The 27,653-nt window shown below is 39.8% G+C and overlaps 1 protein-coding gene across 8 annotated transcripts in view; it reads left to right on the top strand.

Annotated features, from left to right (window-relative positions):
* The window catches only part of atrn (attractin), a 166,652-nt gene that overhangs the window by 61,555 nt on the left and 77,444 nt on the right, over window positions 1-27,653 (top strand). For 3 of the 8 annotated variants that reach the window (XM_017435256.3, XM_017435257.3, XM_037977667.1), the window contains exons 20-24: window positions 1,641-1,734; window positions 11,622-11,674; window positions 14,694-14,788; window positions 17,157-17,235; window positions 21,171-21,328. In XM_017435256.3, the coding sequence (XP_017290745.1) occupies window positions 1,641-1,734; window positions 11,622-11,674; window positions 14,694-14,788; window positions 17,157-17,235; window positions 21,171-21,328 (479 nt within the window). Of the gene's footprint in view, window positions 1-1,640; window positions 1,735-11,621; window positions 11,675-14,693; window positions 14,789-17,156; window positions 17,236-21,170; window positions 21,329-21,397; window positions 21,532-27,653 lie in introns of those variants that run through there. The other 5 variants (XM_017435258.3, XM_037977666.1, XM_037977670.1 and 2 more) reach the window with 5 other exon arrangements.

The raw sequence follows: 27,653 nt of genomic DNA, 5'->3' as shown, positions 1-27,653 counted from the left end.
GAGGAGCAGCGGCTCTACTCGGAGTCCCTCCCGGATGACCGAGCTTCTCACCCTATCTCTAAGGGAGAGCCCAGACACCCTGCGGAGGAAACTCATTTCAGCCGCTTGTATTCGCGATCTCGTTCTTTCGGTCACTACCCAAAGCTCGTGAAAACCCAACACAGCATATTAGCACAAACATTTATTACCATCTTTTGACTACAAAGTTTTACTGATTTGGGCTTATTTTGCAGCCATAGGACCCGGACACCTTACAGTCATTGAGTTGACCACATACTCAATGAATATAATGGTATACTCAAATTCATAGTCAGTTTTATAGTCAAATGTGGGACCATCTACATAAAAACTGAAGATTGCCAGAAAATAATGCTAAGTACATAAGAAAATTTACAACAAAATGATTGAAAAAGTGAAAGAAAAGAAATTATGTGATCCATTCTGGCAAAATAAGTTGTAATGAGGGATTTTTCTTTTCCATTTTGAATTCCTATCATTTTTAAATTCTGAATCTCAGAAGCTTCAAAATGATATTTAGTTTGTTGAAATTCGGCAATCAATCACCTAGCTAGCAACAGGCGAGTTTTGTTACAACAGTGCTGGTTTATTTTTATTGGTCTGAAGTGATATCCTCGAAACTCAAGCCCCACATTTTTAAAAGGGGAATCCCTGAGGTTCACAAAGACGTCACACATTCTTTGAATGATATTTTCCAGCGCTTCGGCAGCGGGCAGAGCAAGACTGTAAATTTCAAAGGAAACTAATAGGATCAGAGTTAAAAGGCTTATTTCTAATGCCTTACTTGTCAGAAAACTTTGAATTAAAGGTAGAATTGGAAGATTATATGGTATTTCAGTTAGTCATATTGCTAGATGGTATCTTTATAGTTGCTTTTTTTGTTTGTTTTTTTTTTGCTCTTCTCAGTTACGGCAAAAATCTTTATTTTCACTTTTCCCCCCACTGCCGCATGTGAGCATAACAACTCATTTTGCCAGAATGGGTCACATATTGTAATGTTCAGTTAAAGTCCTGATCTTACCCAGATAGAGGCAGTAACAGAACCCTAAGAGAGCTGTGAATAAACAAATGTCCTTAGATCTCAATGTAGTCAAACAGAGCAGGTTGAAAATACTGAAAGATTGATTGGTCTTTTATTATTTCAAGTAATTTCTGTCAAAAGAGATTTGAAAATCTAAGCCATGGAGTCTAATTAGTTTTTTTTTTGTTTTAAAAAAAGCACATTATTTAGACATTTTTGTGATCTATCTATCTATCTATCTATCTATCTATCTATCTATCTATCTATCTATCTATCTATCTATCTATCTATCTATCTATCTATCTATCTATCTATCTATCTATCTATCTATCTATCTATCTATCTATCTATCTATCTATCTATCTATCTATCTATCTATCTATCTGTCTATCTATCTATCTATCTATCTATCTGTCTGTCTGTCTGTCTGTCTGTCTGTCTGTCTGTCTGTCTGTCTGTCTGTCTGTCGTAAAAATGGTGTAATTAATCTTTTATCATGACTACTTCTGTTGCTCACATACAATAATTTATATATTTGGAACACTTGTTTATTATAATAATTGTGATATGTAAAACATGTTTTTATAACTCTTTTGTTCAGCCTGTAAATGTAATGGCCATGCCAGCATGTGCAATCCCAACAATGGAAAGTGCTTCTGTACCACCAAGGGCATCAAAGGAGATCGATGTCACCTGTGAGTTTCATCTTTTGTCTTTCTCATATTTACTCTGTACTCCCACATTATCTTTTTCTCTTTTTCTAGACTTGATCACTTTTTGCCATAGATACACTATATAGTCAATAGTATTTGCTGGTCTCCCTTCACACACATATGAACTTAACCCCTTACCACTCCACCTCAAAAAGCTCAAGAATCCTGGAAAAGACGTACCCAAATTAAATTAGATGCTATTCTTCAGCCTTTTGTGGTTCAAACTAAAGATTAGGCTCCATGTGAAGTTAACACTTTGATTTTTTTGCCTGAGCAGTCAAAATGATTGTAACTTTAACCAATTAGTAGTTATTGAAGTGAAAACAGAGATTTCAAGCATTTTTTTCTCTCCTCGATTTTTCTCTTTTTTCATCAAGTTACTGTACACAGAGGAAGGGTGTTGAGACCAGAAAAACCAAATGAGGCTGTAGAATGAAGTTTTATTGTCGTGGAGTTCAAATTTTAGAAAATTACCACAAAAGAATCACTGTAATTGAGATGTTTTTCTGAGGGAAAGTCCAGGTCCTCTCCAAACTGTACCAAATGGATATGTAACTTCAGAAAGCTCTAACTCCTGCATGCTTCCACATACAGGCATCAGTGAGGGCTCAAATGAAAGGTGACACTGAGACGAATCCTGTTCTGCAAATGAAGTCACTCTCAATATGATTATTATACAGTAGAGGATAAATAAAAACAATAAAATACTTATTTTCTCTAAAGTACATAATAAAAAATGTTCCAAAACAAGTTCAATTTGTCAAAACGTGTATTTACTGAAAAATTATGAAAAAGTAATTACATTGAAACAAACTACTCACAAACTACTGCCACACATAAACTATTTACAAACCATTTCACTGTTTCTACTTCAAATTCAGTGTCCAGTTACATATTTTTAGGGTGCCCCCTTTAGTTGCACAAAGCTCCGGAGCTTCGCTGACGTCACAGCGGCCACCCGCTCCGAATGCTCATTCAGCTCTTCCCGTTCCGGCTCGGAGTCACTTGCAGGCCTCGAACGACAAAAATAATAAAAAAAACAATTTGTTATTCATTAGTTATGAATACATTCACACACACACAAATGGCGGTGCTTCATCATGTCCGCCCGGACTACGGTGTCTGCCCTGGCCAAAAATGTCCAACCGTCGACTCCCCCCCACCACACACACACACACACACACACACACACACTCGCTCACACCCGCCTCACACGAAAAACAAGATGGCGGTGCTACATCGTGTCCGCTCTCACTTTCAAGCGACCTGACCAAAATGTCCGCCGCCGCCCCCTCCCCCCACCGCGCCGTTCACAGAGAAAATAAAAAGAAGGAGCTTCTTCATCCATCCGAGCTTTCACGTTTTCATTCACACAAACACCTCTCCTTTTTCTGTCGGCTGCTCTGTTTTCAGGGGTCTCCACAGCGAGTCCCTCGCTCCATCTACTGTTTCTGTCCTCACACAAACACCGACATGCTAAGCTACTGACCTCCACCCCCCTACCTCATTATACACAGCTAAAACGGACACCGCTAAAAAGTAAATAAAAGACGGAGACTTTTGTTTTCTCAAGTAATACTTTAGTAAGTACTTCAAAACGCACAAAATCTGTCTTTAGCATGATACATAAAGGTACTATGTTCGAATATGAAACTAACTCAACAATCCAGACATTTAGCACACACACCGATAAACAAAGCGCTGTCTATAAACATAGAGTAACATATAAGCAGTAAGCAACATATAAACAATGAGTACTTGTGAAAAAAAACGTTAGCACTTACTGATCCCGGATGTATTATCCTTCGAGAAAGGCATCGCTCTTTTTATCAGATATATCCCGGTCTAAAAAGTTGCTGTTTCTTTTCTTCACCAGCTCCAGAACTTCTTCTGTTGTGTATTTTATCTCCTTTGGTCATTTCGCCAGCTTTTATGTCGAAAAAAGTACAAAAAACAGTCTTCACAGCATTTACGCGCAGGACGCACTAAGCAGCCTCTCTGTTAGACCGTTATACACAGACTGATTTGGGAGTCATGAAAAGTTCCGACCCCCCCTCCCAGAAAAATCACGTGACCGGAATTTCATTGGCTACCTGCCTGTGGTGTCAGAACCTGCTTGGGAGCTGACTGACCGGAGCTATAGGCTTGCAAATGAGGGGCGGACACTTTCATGACTTTACACATGGGAAATTAGAGGGGCTCTAGGGGGGGCAGGGAGCAACCCAGTTGGTCAGACGAAACGTCAATCAAAAGTGGCGCCAAAACATCGCTATTTTGAAATTTAAGTTTATAAAAACAATAAATGTAGCAAAAACTATACAGATTTGAATAGAAAAGGCAGTAAAACGGCCCGTGGGCGGGCCGTCGCGTGGTAAGGGGTTAAGTGACATCAATTCTTAATCCATACGGTAAGAATGTGGAAAGCCTTCTGAGAAGGTTTTCAGCAAGGTCTAGGAATGTGTTTATGGGAATATTTGACCATTCTTCTAGAAGCGTGTTTGTGAGATCAGACACTGATGTTGGACGAGAAGGCCTGGCTCACGGTCTTCGCTCTAATTCATCCCAAAGGTGTTCTATCAGATTGAGATCAGGACTCTGTGGAGGTCAGTCGAGTTTTTCCACACCAAACTCGCTCATCCATATGTTCATGGACCTTGCTTTGTGCCCTGGTGCACAGTCATGATTGAGCAGGATGGGGCCATCCCCAAACCGTTCCCTGAAACTTGGGAGCATGAAATAGTCCAAAATGTCTTTGTATGCTGAAGCATTAAGAGCTCCTTTCACTGGAACTAAGCAGCCAAGCCCAACTCCTGAATAACAACACAACATAACCCCCCCCATCCACCAAACTTTACACTTGGAACAATTAAGTAATACAAGTACCTTTCTCCTGGTAACTGCAAAACCAAGACTCGGCAATTGGATTGCCAGACAGAGAAGCATGATTCATCACTCCAGAGAATAAATCTCTTCTGCTCTAGAGTCCAGTGGCAGAGTGCTTTACACCACTGCATCTGTCGCTTTGTATTGCACTTGGTGATGTAAGGCTGCTGTTTAATCACTTCCACTTTGTTAAAATACCACTGACAGTTGATTGTGGAATATTTAGTCGTGAGGAAATTTCACGATTGCACTTTTTGCATTTTATCACGGTACCACACTGGAATTCACTGTTCTCCTGAGAGTGATCAATTCTTTCACAAATCTTAGTAAAAGCACTCTGCATGCCTAGGTCCTTGATTTGATACACCTGTGGCCATGCAAGTGATTGGTACATCTGAATTCAATGATTTGGATGGGTGAGTGAATACTTAATATAGCGTACTTTGTTGTAGAGTCTCAGTCATCCAGAATGTGTTCTTGTGTTTTGAACATATTTTTCTTCCTCATTTCAAACAATAACACATGTTGTTCTAGGCTTTAAAACTGTAGTGAGTTGCTCTATGTTTTGAGAGCTGAACTCACAGGCAAGTCACTCTCCCTCTCCTCCCTCCTTAGTGTCAATATGGTCCTTGTTGGCCTGATCCACATGGGATGTTTTAGTCACAGTCAATGAGTTGGAAATTTGAGTAAAACTGTCTGGGATTTAGATTAAACCCTTAAGAGTAATTTCTAAACAGTTGAAAGTTGTTCCTTTTTTGTTTGACATAGATGGCTTTCTTTACTCTTCTTTTTTTCTTTCGGATGTTCTGTTTTCAGGGGTCGCCACAGCGAGTCATCCTCCTCTATCTAACTCTGTCTTCTGCGTCCTCTGTACAAAGTATCTCCATGTCCTCTCTACCTGCATCCATATATCTCCTCTTTGTCTTTTTCCTGGCAGCTGCATCTCTAACATCCTTCTACCAATATACTCACTGACCCTCCTCTGCACATGTTCAAACCATCTCAGTCTGGCCTCTCTAACTTAATCTCCCAGTTGTTCAACCTGTGCTGTACCTCTGATGACCTCATTCCTAGTCATATCCATCCTTGTCACTCCCAGGGAGAACCTCAATATCTTCAGCTCTACCACTTCCAGTTCTCTCTCGTCTTTTTGTCAGTCCCACTGTCTCCAAACCATACAACACAGCTGCTCTCACCTTTGTCTTGTAAACCTTTCCTTTGATCTTTGCTGCCACCTTATTGTCACAAATCACTCCTGAAACTTTTCTCCATCCACTCCATTATGCCTGGACTCTCTTCTTCACCTCTTTATCACATTCCCTGTTTTCCTGGACAGTTAACTTTAGGCCTTTACTTTAGGTCCTGCACCTTTGTGATTTCTGCTCCTTGTAGCCTCACTGTTCCACCTGCCTCTCTCTCATTCACACACACATACTCTGTCTTGCTAAGGCTGACTTTCATTCCTCGTATTTCAAGTGCATACCTCCACCTCTCCAGGTTCTCTTCCACCTGTTCTCTGTTTTCACCAGATCACAATGTTATCTGCAAACATCATAGTCCATGGGGATTCCTGCCTGACCTAATCTGTTAATCTGTCCATCACCAGAGCAAACAAGAAGTGGGTCAGAGCAGATCCTTGATGCAGTCCTACCTCCACACTGGAGCTATATGTCCCTCCTATAGTGCACCTCACCACTGTCTTGCTGTGCTATGTCCTGTACCAGTCTAACATACGTCTCTGCAACTCCAGATTTCCTCATACAACAGCACAGCTCCTCCCTTATCACCCTGTCACAGGCTTTATCTAAATCTACAAAGACACAATGAAGTTTTTTCTGACCCTCTCTGTACTTCTCCATCAGCATGCTCAAAGCAAAGATGGCATCTGTGGTGCTCTTTCTAGGCATAAAACCATACTACTGCTCACAAATAGTCACCTCTTGTCTAAGTCTAGCTTCCACAACTCTCTTCCAGATCTTCATCGTGTGGCTCATCAACTTAATTCCCCTGTAGTTGTTACAACTCTGTACATCATCCTTGTTCTTAAGAATTGGCACCACCCTTCTCCTCCATTTCCTCAATCTCAAAACAAATTGAGTCAAAAATTTACTGCCATCTTTCCTAGACATTTCCATACCTCCACTGGTATGTTATGAGGTCCAACTACCTTCCTCTTCTTCATTCTCTTCAAACCTTTCCAGGCTTCATCCTTACTAACCTTGTCCACTTCCTAGTCCACAGTTTCTTTGGCCTCTAATCTTATTTCCCTTTCATTCTCTTCATTCATTAGTTCCTCAAAGTACTACTTTCATCTTCCCATCACACTCCCCTCGCTTGTTAGAGCATTACCTTTTCTGTCTTTAACAAGCCTAACCTGCTGCACATTCTTTTCCAGCCTGATGCCTTGGTCTTGCCAGTTGATACAAGTCCTTCTCTCCCTTCTTAGTGTCCAGCCTCTTGTACAACTCATCATACCTCTTCTGTTTTGCTATTGCTACCTCCCTCTTTGCCATAGGTTGCATCTCCCTACATTCCTATCTACTCTCTTCAGTCCTCTCACTGTCTCATTTCTTCCTGGCTAACCTCTTCCTCTGGATAACTTCCTGCCCTTCACTATTCCACCACCAGGTTTCCGTATCATCTTTTTTAAGTCCAGATGACACACTACTTTCTTCTGTCATTGTCCTTATCAGTGGCAGCTGGCCAATACAGGGCGCAAGGGCGCCGCCCCACCAGTCACGTTACCTTGAATAAGACATAAAAAAAATTAAATAAATAAATAGTAAAATAAAAATATTTTGAATTATATGTAAATATATTTTTAGTTGTGTAAGATAAATATTTTATAGTTAATGATAAGTAAAGTTGTTCGTTCTTCGACGTTGTCCGTATTTCCGCCCGGGGCGCAAAAATCTTTGCTCATAGACTCTTGTTAAAAGTTGTACATTCTCAGTTGCTCCTCTTCAGTACAAGAGATAAGACCGTTCTGGGGCGCACCTCTCCTGCGCTCAGTGCTGAATGCACCTGAGTTTGCATTTCACCACCTCCCGCCGCCGGAGGCTGACGTCACATCCGTCTGTCATAAAGTTTGCCTGATTGAAAGGTCAAGCTGCAGGTGTTTATTATGTGACTAAGTTACATACACAAGGTAATAAATAAGTTCATAGTTAATAATTAGTTTAAGAAAATTTATGCTAAAAAACTGTTAAAATGTTTGGTTTTAAATTCTAATTGTAGTACTGTGTACACCACACAGTTCAGTTTGCATTGAATGTTTTATCCTCACCAGCTTCTGTTTAAGTGTCCTGTTTGGTTTAAAATGCACCAGGATGTTGTTTGCTGGAGTATCTGAGAAACTTGGAAGGATGTTCTCAGCATGCCGGTAAATCTAATCCGTAGTTAGTTTCACTTGAATTCACACTTTTCATGCATGTGACCAAAACATCTCATGTGGACCAGGTCAACAACGACAATAATGATCCTCAGGAAGGATAGTGATTTCCATGTGTTGCAAAAAATGGATCAATTCACAACAATATGAAAGCTTGGAATTCCACACTCCACAACAGTTTATTTTCTTGTTTTTTGAAGACTGTTTCTTTTTCAATTCAAACTAGTTGTTTTTTTTTATCAGCTCTTAGAATTAGCCACAATGTGTTCTTTTTTGTCCTTTTATTTTTGACACGCCTTTTGCACTGTGCAGTTTTATACAATCCCTTTTTAAAAATCATTGGTCATGACTGATAAATGTCAGAGAAGCCTCACTAGTAGGCATTAGCCGGTTTGAGATTTTGACGGTATGATAACCTTGAGCAAAAAAATAAAGTAAGAAAGAAAAGAAAAGATGAAAAAAATGACTTATTTGCTTTTATTTAAAAACAGAAATGTAAATACTATTACAACTGTTGAAGCCATAATCCTTATTTAGAAAAGAGTGGACTTCTTTCTCCAGGTTGGCAATTAGGTGCTGCGTCAAGTGGAAAAGGTTAAGTATCTCGAAGGTCTTGTTCACGAGTGAGTGAAGAACAGAGAATGAGATTGATAAGCGGATTGGTGCAGATTCTGCAGTATTGCAAACTCAATCAGTTCATTGTGGTAAAGAGAGACCTGAGCTGTAAGGCAAAACTTTGTTTGCCAGTCAGTCTACGTTCCTACTCTCACCTATGGTCATGAACTTTGGTTAGTGACCAAAAGAATGAGATCTCGGATACAGGAAGTCGAAATGAGTTTTCTCCACAGGGTTGCTGGGCTCTCCCTTAGAGATAGGGTGAGAAGTTCGGTTATCTGGGAGGGACTCGGAGTAGAGCCGCTGCTCCTCCACATCGAGAGGAGCCAGTTGAGGTGGTTCAGGCATCTGGTAAGGATGTCCCCATGATGCCTTCCTAGGGAAGTGTTCCAGGCATATCTAACTGGGAGGAGACCCCGGGGAAGACCCAGGCCAAAAGTAAACAGAGAATTTGTCGACAATTTGTTTAAAATCAGCTTGTCTGCTTTTTCCTGCATTCAGGACACATTTTAAACCAATTTGTGATAAACTTTTTAAAAGTAATATTTTATTTACAATGATATTCAGTTGAAAGATAAAATGTTTAATTTAATAACAAGTATTGAAAATTATTTTTAAATTTAACACCTGAGTCGGAAGGATAAATGTTTAAGAGAATTTCCCACTCTTACACAAAAAACCTCACACAAAAATTAAAATAATATGTCTTGTCTTTGTTTTCTAGTTTTTAATCATGTAAACCATAGAATGGTATGAAAGGGAAAAAAAATGTAGTTTTGACATTGTGACCTTTTAATGCTGTGGGGTATACCTTTAAATTTGTAACTGGCCCATGTCTACTCAGTAGTTTCAAAAATTTGCTGCTACTAATATGGTATTTTGCTGAATATATTATCTAGTCAAGCACATATGTAAATTAGTTGGGATGTTTTTGTTTGTTTAAAACAAAAGTGTTTATTGAGCTTTTGAATTAGTCTTGGCCATAAGTAAATGTTTGTAGAGTTGCAATGTGCTCTTCTGCAAAACATAAAGAAAGAAAAAACTTAAAGCTACTCATTGCACAGTTGCAAAAAAAAAAAAAACAACCTAAAAAGGTTATCCTAAATTGTATCAAATGGTGTAGTTTGATATAGTTTACTCCAGGAGTTTTCCAGATAGGCCTGTCACGATAACAAATTTTGCTGGACGATTAATTGTCTCAGAAATTATTGCAATAAACGATAATATCGTTTGGAGGCCATTTTAAACTAATGTAATGATAATAGTGCAAGTACATCCTTTCAAAGATTAATAAACTTTACTTTCAAAAGAACATTTAAAACTGGAACTGGAATACAAAATAAACAAAACAACCGAAAAAAAAAAAGAAAATGGACTCTCAGTCTCCGTTAACAAAATACACTTGAATAAAAACTAAATACAAAAACAAAAAAATGAAAATAAAACCTACATTCAACCAAAACAGTACGGATTATTAAGTCCGTAAACTAAACTGCCTTTCAAAAAGTATTCATTAGTTTGATGTAGAGAAGACGGACAAAACTGACAGTTTTATAAACAAAAAATGCAAACTAACAAAAGCAAACAGCGACAAAAGCACAAATGCGACATACCCGCTCTCAAAGGTTCCGCGGTTCACCTCGGTCATTTGGTTTGAATCCGAAGTGCTCCCACACCCCTGCTGTTACGTTCTACCTTGAAACCAATTCCATTTAGTTTTTTCCCCAATATCAAACAGCGTTTCTGTAGGGGGCTAATTCTAAAGAGGTACAAGACGATGCACCTTGGTTGGCTACCTGACGCGATAGTTCCCACCCCCCTTACGCTAAGGAAATAAGAAAGGGAGGGGTCAGTGAAGAGCACCGGAGTTGAGCCTTTTGTCATCCGGTGTCTTCAGTAGAAATGCCAATAAATTAAAATTATTGACCTCATTCTAATTTATCATGCGATTAATTGATTTATCGTTTATCGCGACAGGCCTATTTCCAGATATATTGATATTTAATTCTGAAATGCATGCTTGCCCCAATACTCACATGAGAGCGGTTGGTGTTGCACACAAAACAGTTCGATGTGAACACCGTTTCTTGCTGGACAGGTAATTGTATGACACTGAGTATGCGTATGCGGTCATAAAAGTTGATCTTTACGTGGATGCGTCCAGCAGATGTCCGCTTTGATTCCGCATTGAGTCTGCCTCAAGTACGCGCGGACCTCTGCGGAGTGAAGTACGCCTGAGTATGTGGGATCCTTTACGTCGGTGCAGTATTCAGTTTTGTTGTTTTGTTTCGCTTAATGCACCTTATAGCCTGGTGTGCCTTATTTATGACAAAAGTTTAGAAACTGACCATTTATTTACAGTGTGCCTTATAATCCAGTGCGTCCTATAGTGCGGAAAATACGGTAAATTTTGTTTCATTTATTTAAAAAAAAATTCTTGACCATTCATGACTTTGCAATGACTAGCTGAAATCTGCAGGTTGTCTTTGGAGGAAAAAAAATCCAACATAAACAATCTTTTCAACTTTGACATACCAAATGGGTGAATTATTTTCAATTCAAAATTTTTTTTAAAAACAAATTAAAACCTGAAATCCCACCCAATTGCTAATAATATGGATATAAAAAAAGATTAACCCTGTCCTGAAGCCTTTGGCACATTGTAGTAGCAGCTGCCGGTAATTTCTGCAATAGTTTTAGTTCTTCCCACATCTCATATTATGACAACAGTTTTGAGAAATCCATTTAAATCTGAGAGAAAGGTTCTCAAATAAATCATCAGCAGTATAAAAAGGAAGCAATTTTTGTCAAGTCTTTGCTAGTAAAGTCTCATTAATTTTTTTTCACATTCACTTAGCCATATTCTATTTCTTTCCATTTTACTATGATGTTACTTTAGCTGATAAAGAATAAACTTTCTTACATTTTTCTTTCTTTTTGCCCCTTTTCTATTCGTCTTCTTTCTACCTGTCCTTTACAGGTGTGAAGTGGAAAGTCGTTACCAAGGCAACCCCCTCAAAGGAACATGCTACTGTAAGTGGAATTCCAATTACTAACCACACTCAAGATATGGGTAGGAGTTCAACACTAAGAAAGCTGACAGTCAATGCAAAGACCGTATGGTTTTTAATCAAAGCACTTTGATGTTTAAAGGAATACAGCAGCCAGAACAGAAACAACTTGTGTAAACAAGAAGAAGGTGCACGGAATCCAATGTGAGGCTTAGCTTTTTCATGGATTTTAGTCTTTCTGTGCTTCTGTGATAATATAAATTTTGCTCCTGAGGTACAGATAAAAGGTTATTTTATTCTATTCTATTTTGAATGCAGATGAAGGTGAATTAGAGGAACTTAAAAAGCCTCTTTTTCTAAATGTTAGTTGGATCAGGACGAAAAAACTAATGAATGCTTCTGTCTGTGGTGCTTATTCTAGTCATAACATAAACATGGGCATGTCTGCTAAAACATTTTTGTGACCAGAAGAAATCAATTCTAAACACTAATGAGATTACAGTGCACCTACAATAATATTGAAGGTTTTTTTTTCTACCTGCAAATTAACAAGTAGATTTTACATTTTCTCTAGTTGGTACAATGAAGTAGGAACCATGATTTCTTATCCTCACAATAATCACGCTGTGTTAAAATTTGGTTTTGTTACAATCCTCAGACAAAGGATTGTTAATAAGAGACCAACACAGTTATATTAAAAGGCATATTTATTATAATTTGAATTCAGCCTGAATGGTACAAAGCATGTTTTTGATTGATTGATGATTTGCTTAAAACTCTTCACCAAAAAGTTTAAAAAAGATAATTTTTCCTAAAAAAAATAACTGTTGCTGTAGCAATTCGGTAACTAATTGATCAGGTAATCTCCCCCCCATCCAAAAAAACAAAACAAAACAAAAAACAAACAAACAAAAAAAAGTATATATATATATACACACACACACACACACACACACACACACTGCTCAAAAAAATAAAGGGAACACTAAAATATCACATCCTAGATCTGAATGAATGAAATATTCTCATTGAATACTTTGTTCTGTACAAAGTTGAATGTGCTGACAACAAAATCACACAAAAATCATCAATGGAAATCAGATTTATTAACCAATGGAGGCCTGGATTTGGAGTCACACACAAAATTAAAGTGGAAAAACACACTACAGGCTGATACTGTAAACACGTCAAAATGAGGCTCAGTATTGTGTGTGGCCTCCACGTGCCTGTATGACCTCCCTACATTGCCCGTGCATGCTCCTGATGAGGTGGCGGATGGTCTTCTGAAGGATCTCCTCCCAGACCTGGATTAAAGCATCCACCAACTCCTGGACAGTCTGTGGTGCAAAGTGACGTTGGTGGATGGAGCGACATATGATGTTCCAGATGTGCTCAATTGGATTCAGGTCTGGGGAACGAGCGGGCCAGTCCATAGCTTCGATGCCTTCATCTTGCAGGAACTACTGACACAGTCCAGCCACACGAGATCGAGGATTGTCCTGCATGAGGAGGAACCCAGGGCCAACCGCACCAGCGTATGGTCTCACAAGGGGTCTGAGGATCTCATCTCGGTACCTAATTGCGATCATGCTACCTCTGGTGAGCACATGGAGGGCTGTGTGGCCCTCCAAAGAAATGCCACCTCACCCCACACCATTACTGACCCACTGCCAAACCGGTGATGCTGAAGGATGTTGCAGGCAGCAGATCGCTCTCCAAGGAGTCTCCAGACTCTCCAGACTCTGTCACGTCTGTCACATGTGCTCAGTGTGAACCTGCTTTGATCTGTGAAGAGCACAGGGCGCCAGTGGCGAATTTGCCAATCCTGGTGTTCTCTGGCAAATGCCAAGCGTCCTGCACGGTGTTGGACTGTGAGCACAACCCCCATCTGTGGACGTCAAGCTCTCATACCATCCTCATGGAGTCGGCTTCTTACCGTTTATGCAGACACATGCACATTTGTGGCCTGCTGGAGGTCATTTTGCAGGGCTCTGGCAGTGCTCCTCCTGTTCCTCCTTGCACAAAGGCGGAGGTAGCGGTCCTGTTACTGGGTTGTTGCCCTCCTACAGCCTCCTCCACGTCTCCTGGTGTACTGGCCTGTCTCCTGGTAGCGCCTCCAGCCTCTGGACACTACGCTGACAGACACAGCAAACCTTCTTGCCACAGCTCGCATTGATGTGCCATCCTGGATGAGCTGCACTACCTGAGCCACTTGTGTGGGTTGTAGACTCCATCTCATGCTACCATGAGTGTGAAAGCATCACCAACATTCAAAAGTGACCAAAACATCAACCAAAAAGCATAGTTACTGAGAAGAGGTCTGTGGTCCCCATCCTCAAAACCACTCCTTTATTGAGTGTCTTGCTAATTGTCAATAATTTCCACCTGTTGTCTATTCCATTTGCACAACAGAATGTGAAATTGATTGCCCGTCAGTGTTGCCACCTAAGTGGACAGTTTGCTTTCACAGAAGTTTGATTTGCTTAGTGGTATATTGTGTTTTTAAGTGTTCCCTTTATTTTTTTGAGCAGTGTATATTCTGCTTCTTCTTCTGCTTCTGCCTCTCTTTCTGATTCTGCTTTTTCTGCTGCTTCTGCTTCTTATGCTTCTCCTTGTCAGTTTTGCACTTGTTTTTCTACTAAGTAATATTGGAACTATTTTTTCTTATGTGGGTCAGAACAGTTAGAGGCTACACAATCGAATGCAGAGTTTCTATATTATAGTGAATAGTGAAAGAGTCCACAGAAAAGTGTAAAAAAAACGATTTGCTATTGTTGACCTATTGATATTGCACTTTTTTTTGCTGAACTGAAGATTTTAAGGTCTTTACATTGAGGACACACCAAAAAATCTTGATCTCAATGGGGGTTTTAACTCTGGTTAAATAAAAGAAATGAAATAAAAGCATTTCAGGTCCATCAAACATTTTGAATTGGACTAGTAATGTGAACAGTTTCCTGCCTGAAATGTCTTTAAACACTCTTTTTCCCTCTAATCCCATTGCACTCTCCCGCACGTGCAACGGTGGCGTATTGCTACAGACACGCTCCTAATCGACTACCAGTTTACCTTCAGCCTGTCACAGGAGGATGACCGCTACTATACTGCCATTAATTTTGTGGCCACTCCTGACGAGGTATGTTTTTGTCAAAGGATGAATATGTCAGTTTATTTTTTGATTATAATTTTTTCATTGGCAGTTTCTTGTGAGTGGCATTTTCCCAGTGGTAGGGAGGTCATCTTCTAGTCAGCTGTTCGATGCCTGTCCCCTGCAGCATGCTGAAGTGTCTTTGGGCAGTACTCTGAACCCCCCACTGATTCCTATATGCTTTTTGGTGTATGCATGAGCATATAGACAAAGTGCTGTGCTCAAGGGCGAAAAATCCCATTCCATTTTTGGGGGAGACGGTAAACTGGGAGATTTATTAAGAGCATTTTTGTGAGGGGACACTTAGGATACAGTTAAATTACTGTTATAAAATGTAAAGAAAATACAACATTAATTACAGTTATGGCCAGGTAAACATGCAGAAATGCGACAAACATATTTCTCTATATTGTTTTTAAAACGTCATTCCTTATCTAACTCTCCGGTCAGACAGACAGACTTTCAATTTCTTATGAGTTACGGAAGAAACACATATCCTATATTTTTTCACAGAAAATATAACACAGTTTTTGTGGTTAGCTACTGTTTAAGCGTCAGTGCTAGTTGTTCACACACAAGATATAATTGCAAGGTGATAAAAATATAGTCTTGCTTCAAATGTTTAATTTTATTAAGAAATAGAAATATATTAAATATGTGATATGTCATTTGTTGACGGTGAACCTTTGCAAAATAGCTACTCACTGGAAGCAAATCATTTAAGCTAGCATCAGAAAAATAAAACATTAAACGGTCAAATTGAATGAATGGAGGTAAGGCAAGAGCTCCAACCATTGTACTAACGCAGCAGACTTCTATGTGCTTATAGTGATGGACCGTACCACTGTTAGAATGATGGGGGTGGGGTGTATTGTTTTGTCTGAATAAATGGTGAATTTGCTTTCTGTTTGTTATATTGCTTAAAAGTATAGTTTTATCAAATTATGTATTTGCGGGAAGGATCTCTGTTTTTCATTGGGGGTGTCTGGACCCCCCCCCAGTTTTATGCCCTTGGTTGTACTCTATATAGAGCTTAAAACTCTGCGTACATGACAAATATTTCTACAAACATTAGTGTTTTTTCATTTGCTATTGTGGCGAATCAACAAGAAAAAAACAAGTTTACATAGATATGGCTGTGCTCATTGAATCTGATGTAATTTCCATGCCAGGCAGCATTGCTAGATAGGAAATGACAAACATACTGTCATACTGTTGCTTTAAAATTATTGTATTTTGACCAAAACTAATAAATGTACTGAATGAGGTGCACGTTCTTAGAGGGGGGAGGTTGTAAGATTAGTTATCTTATGATTGGAGAACATGTGCACAGAAAAGGAGATGGACCTGACCCTAAAACTATCTTAGCAAACTGGTAATTATTGTATATTTGGCAACACTGATGCCAGGCTTTCATAGAGATGTGCTTGCAGTCTCAAGCATGTAAATAGTTGCATCCAAAAAGGTGACTACACGGTTGTTTGTTTGGGCTGACAGTGAGTTTGGGTATTATTACTGTTGTTGTTTTACTTGTGCATGCGCAGATCAGTTATTGACTGCAGCCATCTGTTTGCCTCCTTTGCTGGCAAAATATGTCATGAACCACTGTATAAATTGTAGTGCAACTCTCAAAGTAATCACTGGATGTACTTATACAACTGATTAACCTTTGGAGTCAACCTGATTCACAGTGATCGCCAGAGCTAATTGACTTTATTAATTTCCAAAGTGGTTATAACTCAGCCAGTTTAAAAGATATTCAGCTAACATTAGGTGTGGTAGTTGCTGAGTCATCTTCAACAAACGCTAACAGATCCTTGTTTAAAACTGTGGCATTAATTGTTGGAGTCAACTTTGTTCATCAAGCAAATACAGCCTTTTGTGTAGTTATGTACATCTATAAAAATTATTTGGGAAGTAATTTAATCATTCCCCCAGACATCCTCTACTGAAGTGTGTTTATTGTGTTTGTCAAAGATTTCATTTATGTATTAAATTAGTTTTCTATTGACTTGTTAATCAGTAATTATAATAATTTAAGCTACATCAATTACTTTGGCTGTACGTCATGTCTATTATTTATGCCTTTCTTAATGAATCTTGTGCATATATTTGATACTAGTTTAGCTTTTGTTAGCTGTACAAACTTGCTCTTGTTTGTAACTTAGTATTTGTGTAGCTGCTGAGTTGTGCTGCATACGATAAAATCTCTTCTCAGCTTTTTGATAATTTTTTTTTCTCTAACCAATTGTAAATTACTGTAATTTATGCTTTATTAACTGTTTTTCATGAAATATCATTCTTAGTTTTTGTGATTCTGATTAATTCTGTGTATGTTCTGTGTTCCCACTAAAAGCCAAACCGGGATCTCGACATGTTCATAAATGCCTCTAAAAACTTTAATCTGAACATAACCTGGGCAACTAGTTTCACAGGTACGTTTCTACCGTCTCCTCACAACACAGCACCTACAGCAAGTTGGTTGATAATAAAGTGTTTAGTTTCTTTAAAAAAATGAATGAAGTGAAGGAAGAACAAATAATTAGACTAAAGGTTTAAAGGTTATAAACAATTAATATTTTACTTGTTGTAGAAAGCTCTTTGAAAAGCCGATTTGGAGATTTAAACTTAGTCTGACAGGACTGATGTGCTAAGGACTAGTCCAGTTGAAGTTAAAATCAAAGTGGATTTCTGCTGTCTTAAAACGACTGCACAAATATAATATAGTATAATACAGGGTTTCCCCCAGTGTATTATAAGCCTGGCGGGCTGCCATGGTTTACTGCCCGCACCGCCAGGCTAAGCTCTACTTGTTTGTTGTAAAATACACCATTTTTATACACGTTTTTTTCCACCCGCACCCCCAAAACAGCTACCTTTCAGGTAGATTTATACTTGACGTGTTGATCACCATGTGAGGGTGCGCATGCCAACAGTGACGCAATCGCGCTGTCCCCGCCCCTGCATGAAGCCCTGCGCAGTGTCGCATCGCGTGATCGTGCACCTCCCAATTTTTGTAACTTTGCACGGATCATGTGCGCCGCATTACATTTAAAATGGATGATTTTGGTGCTCTAGCGGAGCTGGTACGCCTGTATCAGCATTTATATGAGCCCTCTATGAGAGATCACAAAGATAATCAAACGGTTTAAAACTCACGGAAGAATACTGCACTGACGTAAGCGCCAAGTATAAATGCCTAGAAGGTGCGACTCTAATGAGCCCTGAGGCCAAGCCCGCTGGAGTTATCACGTCATCGGAGCCACAGCAATAAACACTGAACAAGCGGGTTTAACCAAAAATGGTTAGTTGAGCTAAAATTCAGCGGGTGGTTTTACAAGAACGAATAGTTAAGCATGTTTTGTACTTAATGAAAATATTAATATGAAACGTGCTAATTTATCCTTGTTTAACATTAAAATTATGCTGTTAAATTCAGTATTAGATATGCTTTGTTTTGTTGTTACATGTTGTGATCCAACGTGCAGCCTGTGCCACAAAAAGTAAAAGATCAAAGCACAGTACAGTACAGCATGTCTTATTTTTCAGAGTTCTCTGTTGTTATTCATTGGCCTTGACGTGAGACGTGTGTTGGTGCCTTGTTTGCACTTTTTTATTCATGTTAATTTAATTTATTTGTAAATGTGACTTAAATTAGAACTCAAATTAGGTGCAAACGATTTGTATTTATTCAAAAGTGCCTTTTTGTAAAACTGTAGATGTGTAAATATTTGACACAAATATCTTACAATATCACATAATAAATAGCTATATTTTTAACTCTCCTGTCAACTTTATTAATTTTTTTTTACTAAATCATGGTCGGCCGACGATCAGCTGGCGTATGGCCACCTACCACCAGGCTTAGTTTTTTTTTCTGGGGGAAACAATATAATATAATATAATGTGAAGGTTGTGTCAGGAAGGGCATCCAGCATAAAACACTTTTGCCAAAGCTAACATGCAAGTTCATCCAAGCAACACCATGCCAGATCGGTTAAGCCCCGGGTTAACAACAACCGCCACCAGTGCTGTTGATAAACAGAGTGCTGGCAAAAATTGTGCTACTGTTAGTCGAGGAGGGAAATGTGCAGAGAGACAGGGAGAAAAGGAAAGGCTAGAGTGTAGGACTGAGGGTAGCAAATCTAAATGTGGGGACAAAGACAGGTAGAGGTAGAGAGATGGCTGACTTGATGCAGACGAAGAAGGTAGATGTATTCTGCGTGCAAGAGACCAAGTGGAAGGGCAGCAAGGCTTGCAGCATTGGAGCAGGGTTTAAGCTGTTTAAGGGTATGGATAGGAAAAGAAATGGAGTAGGGGTGGTCCTGAAGGACGAGTTAGAAAGGAATGTAGTCGAGGTGAAAAGAGTGTCAGATAGGGTGATGTTTTATAGGTAGAAGTAGAAGGTCTGATGTTCAATGTTATCAGTGGTTATACTCTATAGGTTGGATGTAATGTAGAAGAGAAAAGGAAATTCTGGAAGGATCTTGATGAAGTGATAGTGAGTATTCCCAGGGAGGAATGAGTGGTGATTGGAGCAGATCTGAATGGACATGTTGATGAAGGAGGAGATGAGGAGGTGAAGGGTAGGTTTGGTGTCAAGGACAGGAACCAGGAAGGACAGATGGTGGTGGATTTTGCCAAGACGCTGGAAATGGCTGTAGTCAGCACCTATTTCCAAAAGAGGGAAGAACACATGGTGACCTGTAAGGGTGGAGGCAGGAGTATGCAGGTACACTACATTCTGTGTAAAAGAGGTAACCTGATGAAGATTGTGGACTGTAAGGTTGTGTCAGGGGAGAATGTGATAGGATGAGTGTTGTGGTGAAGAAGAGGAAAAGAGTAAAGGCAGAGAAGAGGACCAATTGGTGGAGTTGAGGAAGGAAGAATGTTGTGAGGAGTTCAAAAATGAGCTGTTAAAGACTCTGAGTGTTAAAAAAAAGGTTCCAGATAACTGGGCTACTGCATCAAGACTGTTTACAGAGACAGGAAGGAAGGTACTTGGTGTGTCATCTGGACTTAGAAAAGATGATAAGGAAACCTGGTGGTGGAATAGTGAAGGGCAGGAAGTTATCCAGAGGAAGAGGTTAGCCAGGAAGAAATGGGACAGTGAGAGTACTGAAGAGAGTAGGCAGGAATGTAGGGAGATGCAATGTAGGACAAAGAGGGAGGTAGCAATGGCATAACAGGAGGCGTATGATAAGTTGTACAAGAGGCTGGACACTAAGGAGGGAGAGAAGGACTTGTATCAACCAGCAAGACCAAGGCATCAGGCTGGAAAAGAATGTGCAGCAGGTTAGGCTTGTTAAAGATAGAAACTGTATTGTTCTAACAAGCGAGGAGAGAGTGATGAGAAGATGGAAAGAAGTACTTTGATGATGAATGAAAAGAATGAAATGGAAATAAGATTAGAGGCCATAGAAACTATGGAGTAGGAAGTGGATAATGTTAGTAAGGATAAAGTCCGGAAAGGTTTGAAGAGGATGAAGAAGAGTAAGGTTGTTGGATCTGATGACATACCAGTGGAGGTATGGAAATGTCTAGGAGAGATGGCAATGCGAGTGAGAAAATACCTGAGGAAAAGAGAAGTATGCAGAGGAGGAACAGTGGGTATATTGGTAGAAGGATGTTAGAGATGTAGCTGCCAGGAAAAAGACAAAGAGGAGATATATAGATGCAGTTAGAGAGGACATGGAGTTAGTTGGAGTGAGGACAGAGGATGTAGAAGACAGTTAGATGGAGGTGGATGACTCGCTGAAAAGGGAACAGTTAAAAGAAAAATAATAATATAATATAATTTAAGCATGTAGTTCAAAACTGACTGTGTTGTAAAAGTTTAAATATTAGCAATGAAGTTTTGAACACTGGAAGAGTTTTAAGATGACAGAATTTAGCTTTGGAAGCAGGTCTGCTTAGACAAGCCATTATAAGCTTGTCTGTGTGGTACTGAGAAATTAATGGTCCTGTAAAGGTTTGTGAAACAATTTTTGCATGAACCACAATGAAATTTTGGATATTGGAGTTGTTAGAACAGCAGCAATCCACTTTGGTCTTCGCTACTTTTGGACTAGCCACTGGCTCGCCAGTCTTGTCAGATTCAAAACGTTATTTACAACTAGCAAGACAATAATTGCTCAACACCGCTTTAAAAATGCTACAATATGCATTTAATACTCAAAGCACTTGATTTTAGTGCGTTGCCTTTTGCTCTTTACCTGTTATGAGTACTTGAGTTTTTGTCAGGATTTGCATGACTTGTTTGGCTTTTCTCCTTCTTACTGTTTCTCCTCTACTTGTTGTTGTCCCCCTGTTCTTGTGTATTTTATCCACAACTGTCCTTTGTATTCTGTCTGTTCAATTTTATGTTTAGCAGGCACCCAGACTGGAGAGGAAATTCCCATTGTTTCCCGGAGCAACATTAAGGAGTTTAAAGACAGCTTCTCCAATGAGAACTTTGATTTCCGCAACAGCCCAAACATAACATTCTTTGTCTATGTCAGCAACTTCACATGGCCTATTAAGATTCAGGTAAGTTTCTTGCTGATGACAGATGAGTCTGTTTATGTCTCTACAGTAATGCTGATGATTGTTGTACAGACTGCTACACAGAGAATTCAGTGGACCAGATTCTTTAACAAAACCCTAAAGAGTAAGAGAGTGCCTGAGGAATGAAGAAGTGTGTGAATTTGTAAGTACAAGCGGGATGTGCAGAGGTTTAGTAACCATAGGGGGATTATTCAATATATGGGAAAGAGGAAGCAAAGTAATGATCAGTGAGTAGCAGTATGGTTAAACCCTTAGTGCCTTGCAGATGTGATTTCTTTTCTTTAAAAGTGTTGATTGAGAAGTATAGAGAAAGTCTCAGGAAGTCGAACTATATACTTGTGGATCTATAAAGCACACATCATAGGGTGCCCAGAGAGGAACTGTGGTACTGTATGAGGAAGTTAGGTGTGACATTTTTTGCTGATGCTGTTTACAAACTATTTGCAAACAATTGCATCTTGTGTCAGTGCCACTGTTTTTAAACTATACAACTGATGTACAGGCTGCTGTAGTTCAGTATTCATGATAAACAGTGATGCCGTGCATTTCAGCTTCTACCACTCTAAGCTGCAATGTTTGTTCTTTATCTATATAAAAATGACATTTAAAGCCATAATAGCTGTCAAAATACACAATTTTTTCACATTTTTGATTTTTAGTTTTGTTTGTAAAACATTTTTTACATCATTAAATGATTTTTTGGTGGTTAATGTGATTTAAACACATCAGGGTTTTCCTAAAAGTTGTGTTAGAAAACAGAAAATATTCCTTGCCTTTGTTTATGACTAAATTTGTCGATCAGTTGAGGAAATTCTCCCATTAGAGTTAGCCCCAACTTTTGCTCTCCACCACTTGATTTTCTCCCCCAAATGTACTTAATTTCTGTCAACTCTCATCCTTACTGTTCTTTCATTCATTTATTAAAAAATTATGTAGTAGACCTTTGATATTCAATGATGCATATTTTGAGGTTATTTTTACCAAAGATGATATACATATACAAAAACTTCAAATCCAGAACATTGAAAAATCATGTGTTTTGACCGCTATTATGGCTTTTACAAGTGAATACCAAATGAAAAGAGTGACTCATTGGCAAATGTTTTCTAAAATTATCCCTATTTAAATCCAGCAGACAGAATCACACATGCAGCTCAGACAATATTGGCAGATTTTTGCTTGGTTAATTTGAAGAAAAAAAAAGCTGTTTCACTTAAATATGACCGTAGCTGATATTTCACTGGACTGGAACTGTTGGAGACTAGTCGGTGAAAGGTGTTCACGAGAGTGTCTCCGAAATGTCTTGCGGGGGTTCTCAGTATCCCTTTGTGAGACACAATGGCCTTGTTACTTAAACTTTAAACATGCTCAAAAAAATTTGTGAAACAAATTTTCTTTCAAAATAGACACAGAGTAGTCTGAAATCATTCTCAGCTCAGTTTTCATAAATGTTGAGCTTTATTTTGACACCTGCATAAGGAGTACTTGTCTGACAGAAAACATCTGCGGTAACAGCCCTGAATGTCCAGGTCTAACTACGCAGATGATAAATAACAATTATTGTAAAAATCTGCTAATTTCCTTTTCCTCATTTCGAAAGTGTACTCCAGAAGATTACATTATAAGCATGGTGCAGTTGTCTGTGTGGGTACAAAGTGGGTACGATGTGGGCAACAAAATAATGTGCAAGGACTAGAATGACCGTAAAGTCAATGGCAGAATGTTGCTGTTATTATGTTACAAAATATGTATCTGGAACAAATTTGTCTTTTTGTATTAAGTTTTTCATAGGTTTTTTCTTAGTTTAAAATACATAAAACACTGTGAATACATTTCAGGTACTCACTACTTTTAATGTTTATGATCCAAAAAGCAGTTCTTATCATAGAAATTAAAATAACAACAGAACACTGGAAGAAGAGCATACCTATTAAAACTAGAAAAATGGCAATTTCTGCAAAAATTTAGTGAGAATTATGAGGGCTGAATGACATTTTTTTTGAAGAAGATAATTAAACTGAGTTGTTAAAGCTAAATAAAGAACAGTAACTAAAAGCTACAAGGAGCAAAATGCTACCATAAAGCTATAGTGGCAAAAGGCTAGCTAGAAGCTAAATGCAGCAAAATGCTAAGCTAAAAAAATTAGAACACTCTCAAAAAGCTAAAAACACAAAAGTTGTAAAATGTTAGCAAAAAGCTCAAAGGTGGAAAATACAAGCTCAAAACTGAATTTAGGAAAAGGCTAGCTAAAAGTTGAAAGCAGCAGAATGGTTACTAGAAACTAAAAGTAACCAAAGGCTAGCTAAAAGTAGCAAAATGCTAACAAACCCTAAAAGTGGCAAAAGGGTAGTTAGAAGCTAAAAGTAGAAGCATGTTATTGAAAAGTTAAAAATAGCAAAAGCTAGCTAAAATTTGCAGAATTGTATTTAAAAACCAAAAGTAGCTTAAGAAGATGAAAACAAGGCAAAATATGCTGAAGCAGATTTGAAAGAGAATAAGGTTTTTGAGTTTAATGTATCTCAATAAATTTCTGTGTTGAAAATATTTGTAAATAAGGTTAAATATTTCAAAACGTATAAACGTTACAAAAACCAGAAGTCATAGCACCCATCTCCTGAATGAGCTGATTGTTTTGATTTCTGTGCTCGTCATGGATTGTCCATAACGAACACAATGTTCACACATAAGGGTGTCCATATGTGCTCTTGACACCAAGACACCCTAGGTCGCTGTTCAATGATTGACTTTGTTGTCATTTCATGTGATCTGTGGCTGCATGTCTTGGACAATCGGGTCAAGAGAGGGGTGGAGCTGTCAACTGACCACTACCTGGTGGTGAGTTGGCTCCGTTGGTGAGGGAGGATGCCGGTCAGACCTGGCAGGCCCAAACGTATTGCGAGGGTCTGTTGGGAATGTCTGGCGGAGTCTCCTATCAGGCGGAGCTTTAACTCCCACTTCCGGGAGAACTTCAGACATGTTCTGGGGGAGGTGGGGGACATTGAGCCCAAGTGGGCCATGTTCCATGCCTCCATTGTTGAGGCGGCTTATCGGAACTGTGGCCGCAAGGTAGTTGGTGCCTGTTGCTGCTGCAACCCTCGAACCTGCTGGTGGACACCAGCAGAGAGGGATGCTGTCAGGCTGAAAAGGAGTCTATCGGGGCTTCTTGACCTGTGGGACTCCAGAAGCAGCTGACGGGTACCGGCAGACCAAGCGGCATGCAGCCCGGATGGTCGATGAGGCAAAAACTCGGGCATGGGAGTAGTTCGGAGAGGCCATGGAGAAAGACTTCTGCACTGCTTCAAGGCGATTCTGGTCCACCATGCGTCATCTCAAGAGGGGAAAGCAGTGCAGCACCAACAATGTTTATAGTGGGGGTGGTGTGCTGCTCACCTCGACTCGGGACGTTGTGGGTCGGTAGGCAGAATACTTTGAAAACCTCGACAGGCGGATTGGTGCAGCGTCTGCAGGGAAGCGGGCACTGTACCGGTCTGTCATGGTAAAGAGAGAGCTGAGTCAAAAGGCGAAGCTTTTGATTTACCGGTCGATCTACGTTCCTACCCTCATCTATGGTCACAAGCTTTGGGTAGTGACCGAAAGAACGAGATCGCGAATACAAGCGGCTGAAATGAATTTTCTCTGCAGGGTGTCTGGGCTCTCCCTTAGAGCTAGGGTGGGAAGCTCGGTTATCTGGGAGGGACTCAGAGTAGAGCTGCTGCTTCTCCATGTTGAGAGGAGCCAGTTGAGGGGGCTCAGGCATCTGGTTAGGATGCCTCCTGGACACCTCCCTGGTGAGGTGTTCCGGGCATGTCCAACCGGGAGGAGGCCCAGAGGAAGTCCCAGGACACGCTGGAGGGACTATGTTTCTCGGCTGGCCTGGGAACGCCTTGGGATTCCCCCGGAGGAGCTGGCCCAAGTGGCTGGGGAGAGGGAAGTCGGGGTTTCCCTGCTTAGGCTGCTACCCCCACGACCCGATCCCGGATAAGCGGAAGAAGATGGATGGATGGATGGTTTTAATTTATGAATGGCTAAAATAGCACAAAATATACAGAAGTAGTGCGATTGTAAATCACGTATGAAAAAATTAAAACAGAAAAACATCGTGTGAATGCTGACTCAGAATTCACACATTTAAACCTGATGCCTCTAAAATGTTTTAAATCATAACTTAAAACAATCTGTAGAATATAATTTCTAATTAAATTAGCCAACAGCAGCGACAGCCCTGTGAAGGCCTCTTGTATTTCGTGGAATTATTATTATTCTTTTTAGGCCCGAGCAGTGACAGCGCTGCGAAGGCCTATTGTATCCGCTTGAATTCTTATTATTATTCCGGTGACTCTGAGATCGCAAATTTGGAGGCCTTTACATATTCAAAAACTCACCAAACTTCACCGAAAATTGTCCCCTGCGTGAAATTGGGTGATTTCAATGAAAACGAAAGTGGGCGTGGCCAAACTGCTCCACAGCGCCCCCTAACGTGAGATAGGACGAACCGTAAATCGTCGAGCTCTGAAAACGCAGCATTTTGGGTCAAAGTGCAATTTTTGGTCATTTTTGATTTTGGCACAAGATGATCTTGTGTCAAATGACAGATAAGTTTGTCTGAATCACACATATTTTAGCTAAGTTGCACAAAACTCACTACGATCGATCCTAGTCCAACCCCCAACAGAACTGCAGTGCCATTTTTGGTGGCCGTGGCCTAATTCCTCCACAGCGCCCCCTATAATTCTTTAAAGAAGCAACCCCAAGCCATGCTTTTACTGACAATCATGAAACTCTGTACACATGTGACTTATGAGGACCTACGAAAAAGTCTCTTGGAGCCATGTTGTAAACTCTACAGGAAGTCAGCCATTTTGGATCAAAATTCAGATTTTTGCCAGATTTTGGTCGATTACAGCCTCCACATTTGATGGAACTCCTCCTACAGCTTTTGACATACAGGCTTCAGAATCACTCAGCTCAGTCTTGAGACATTGAAGATCAAAAGTTATCAAAACCTTTTAGCTTTTTCAAGGCATGTGGGCGTGGCCAAGCCTCAAAATCTGACCATAAGGGGGGGAATAACTTCCACATTCAAGGTCACGGCTTAATGAAACTTTATGAGGGTCATAGCAGACCAGCACTCATGACATTTACATGGTCAATTTGTGAAATCAAGATGGCTGCAATAGCTAACAGGAAGTAAAATTAAGACCATATTTCCACATGATCAAAATCTGAAACTGTTTGTCGTAGGAAGGTGAAACTTAACAGCCAGAACCCTCATGGGTCAGTGATTAGCACTTAGAAGTTACAGGTCACAAGGTCAAAGGTCAAGGTCACAACAGCCTACATGCTCCAAGTCGGCATCCGTGTACAGTAGGAAGGTGAAACTTAACAGCTGGACTCCCCATGGGTCAGGGATGACCCTTTTAAATGTCAAGGTCAAAGGTCAAGGTCACATGCAAAAGAAGGCTTTTACTCTAAAACCGTGTAACTTATGAAGGTCAGACTTCACAACTAGACTCCCCTTTAGTCAAGGATTAGCCCTTTGGAGTTCAGTGTCACAAGGTCAAAGTTCAAGGTCGCAAAAATTCAGCACGGCACAGGAATTGTACTGATTCAGACAGAAGGCAATTTTGGATATTTGTTGAAAGCGCCACCTAGTGGACGACGCGAGAAATGCACGAGAGCATAGAGGGCGGTCGCCAAGGTTCCCGCGGTTGCCAAAAGGCAGAAGCGGCGCTGAGCTGCTCAGGCCGCCCAACGCCGCTCGCAGCTTTAATTAGCCCCGAGCAGCGACAGCGCTGCGAAGGCCTATAGTATCTGTACTGTTTCTTATTATTACGATTCTTTGCGTTCTAGAAGCGCTAATTTGGAGGTCTAAACATATTCAAAAAGTCACCAAATTTCACCGAAAATTGTCCCCCGCGAGAAATTTTAGTATTTTGATAGAATCAAAAATGGGCGTGGCCAAACTGCTCTACAGCGCCACCTAACGTGAGATAGGAAAAACTGTGCATCGTAGACATCTGTAATACGGTACGTAAGTAAAACTCGTGAAATCAAGAAAAAAAGTCTCCTGGAGGTAGTGCTGTGCGATATAACGATACATATCGTGGGGACAATAGAAAAGTGTCTATCGTGATATATTTTCTTCGATCGTCTCTATCGTCTCTATAGTTTTTGTCGTTTCTATCATAATTGTATCAATGATTCATGTAAATATTTCATAATGTAGGCTACGACGAATGTATTAGTGTTGTCACTTTGCATAAATTCAGTTTATATAAGTGATAAATAATAAGAAAAAATAACTATT

This window comes from Kryptolebias marmoratus, linkage group LG10, assembly GCF_001649575.2.
Source record: "Kryptolebias marmoratus isolate JLee-2015 linkage group LG10, ASM164957v2, whole genome shotgun sequence".
NCBI classification, from domain to species: Eukaryota; Metazoa; Chordata; class Actinopteri; order Cyprinodontiformes; family Rivulidae; genus Kryptolebias; species Kryptolebias marmoratus.
Note: the sequence above shows the minus strand (reverse complement) of the source record. Positions and strands in the feature narration are given on the sequence as shown.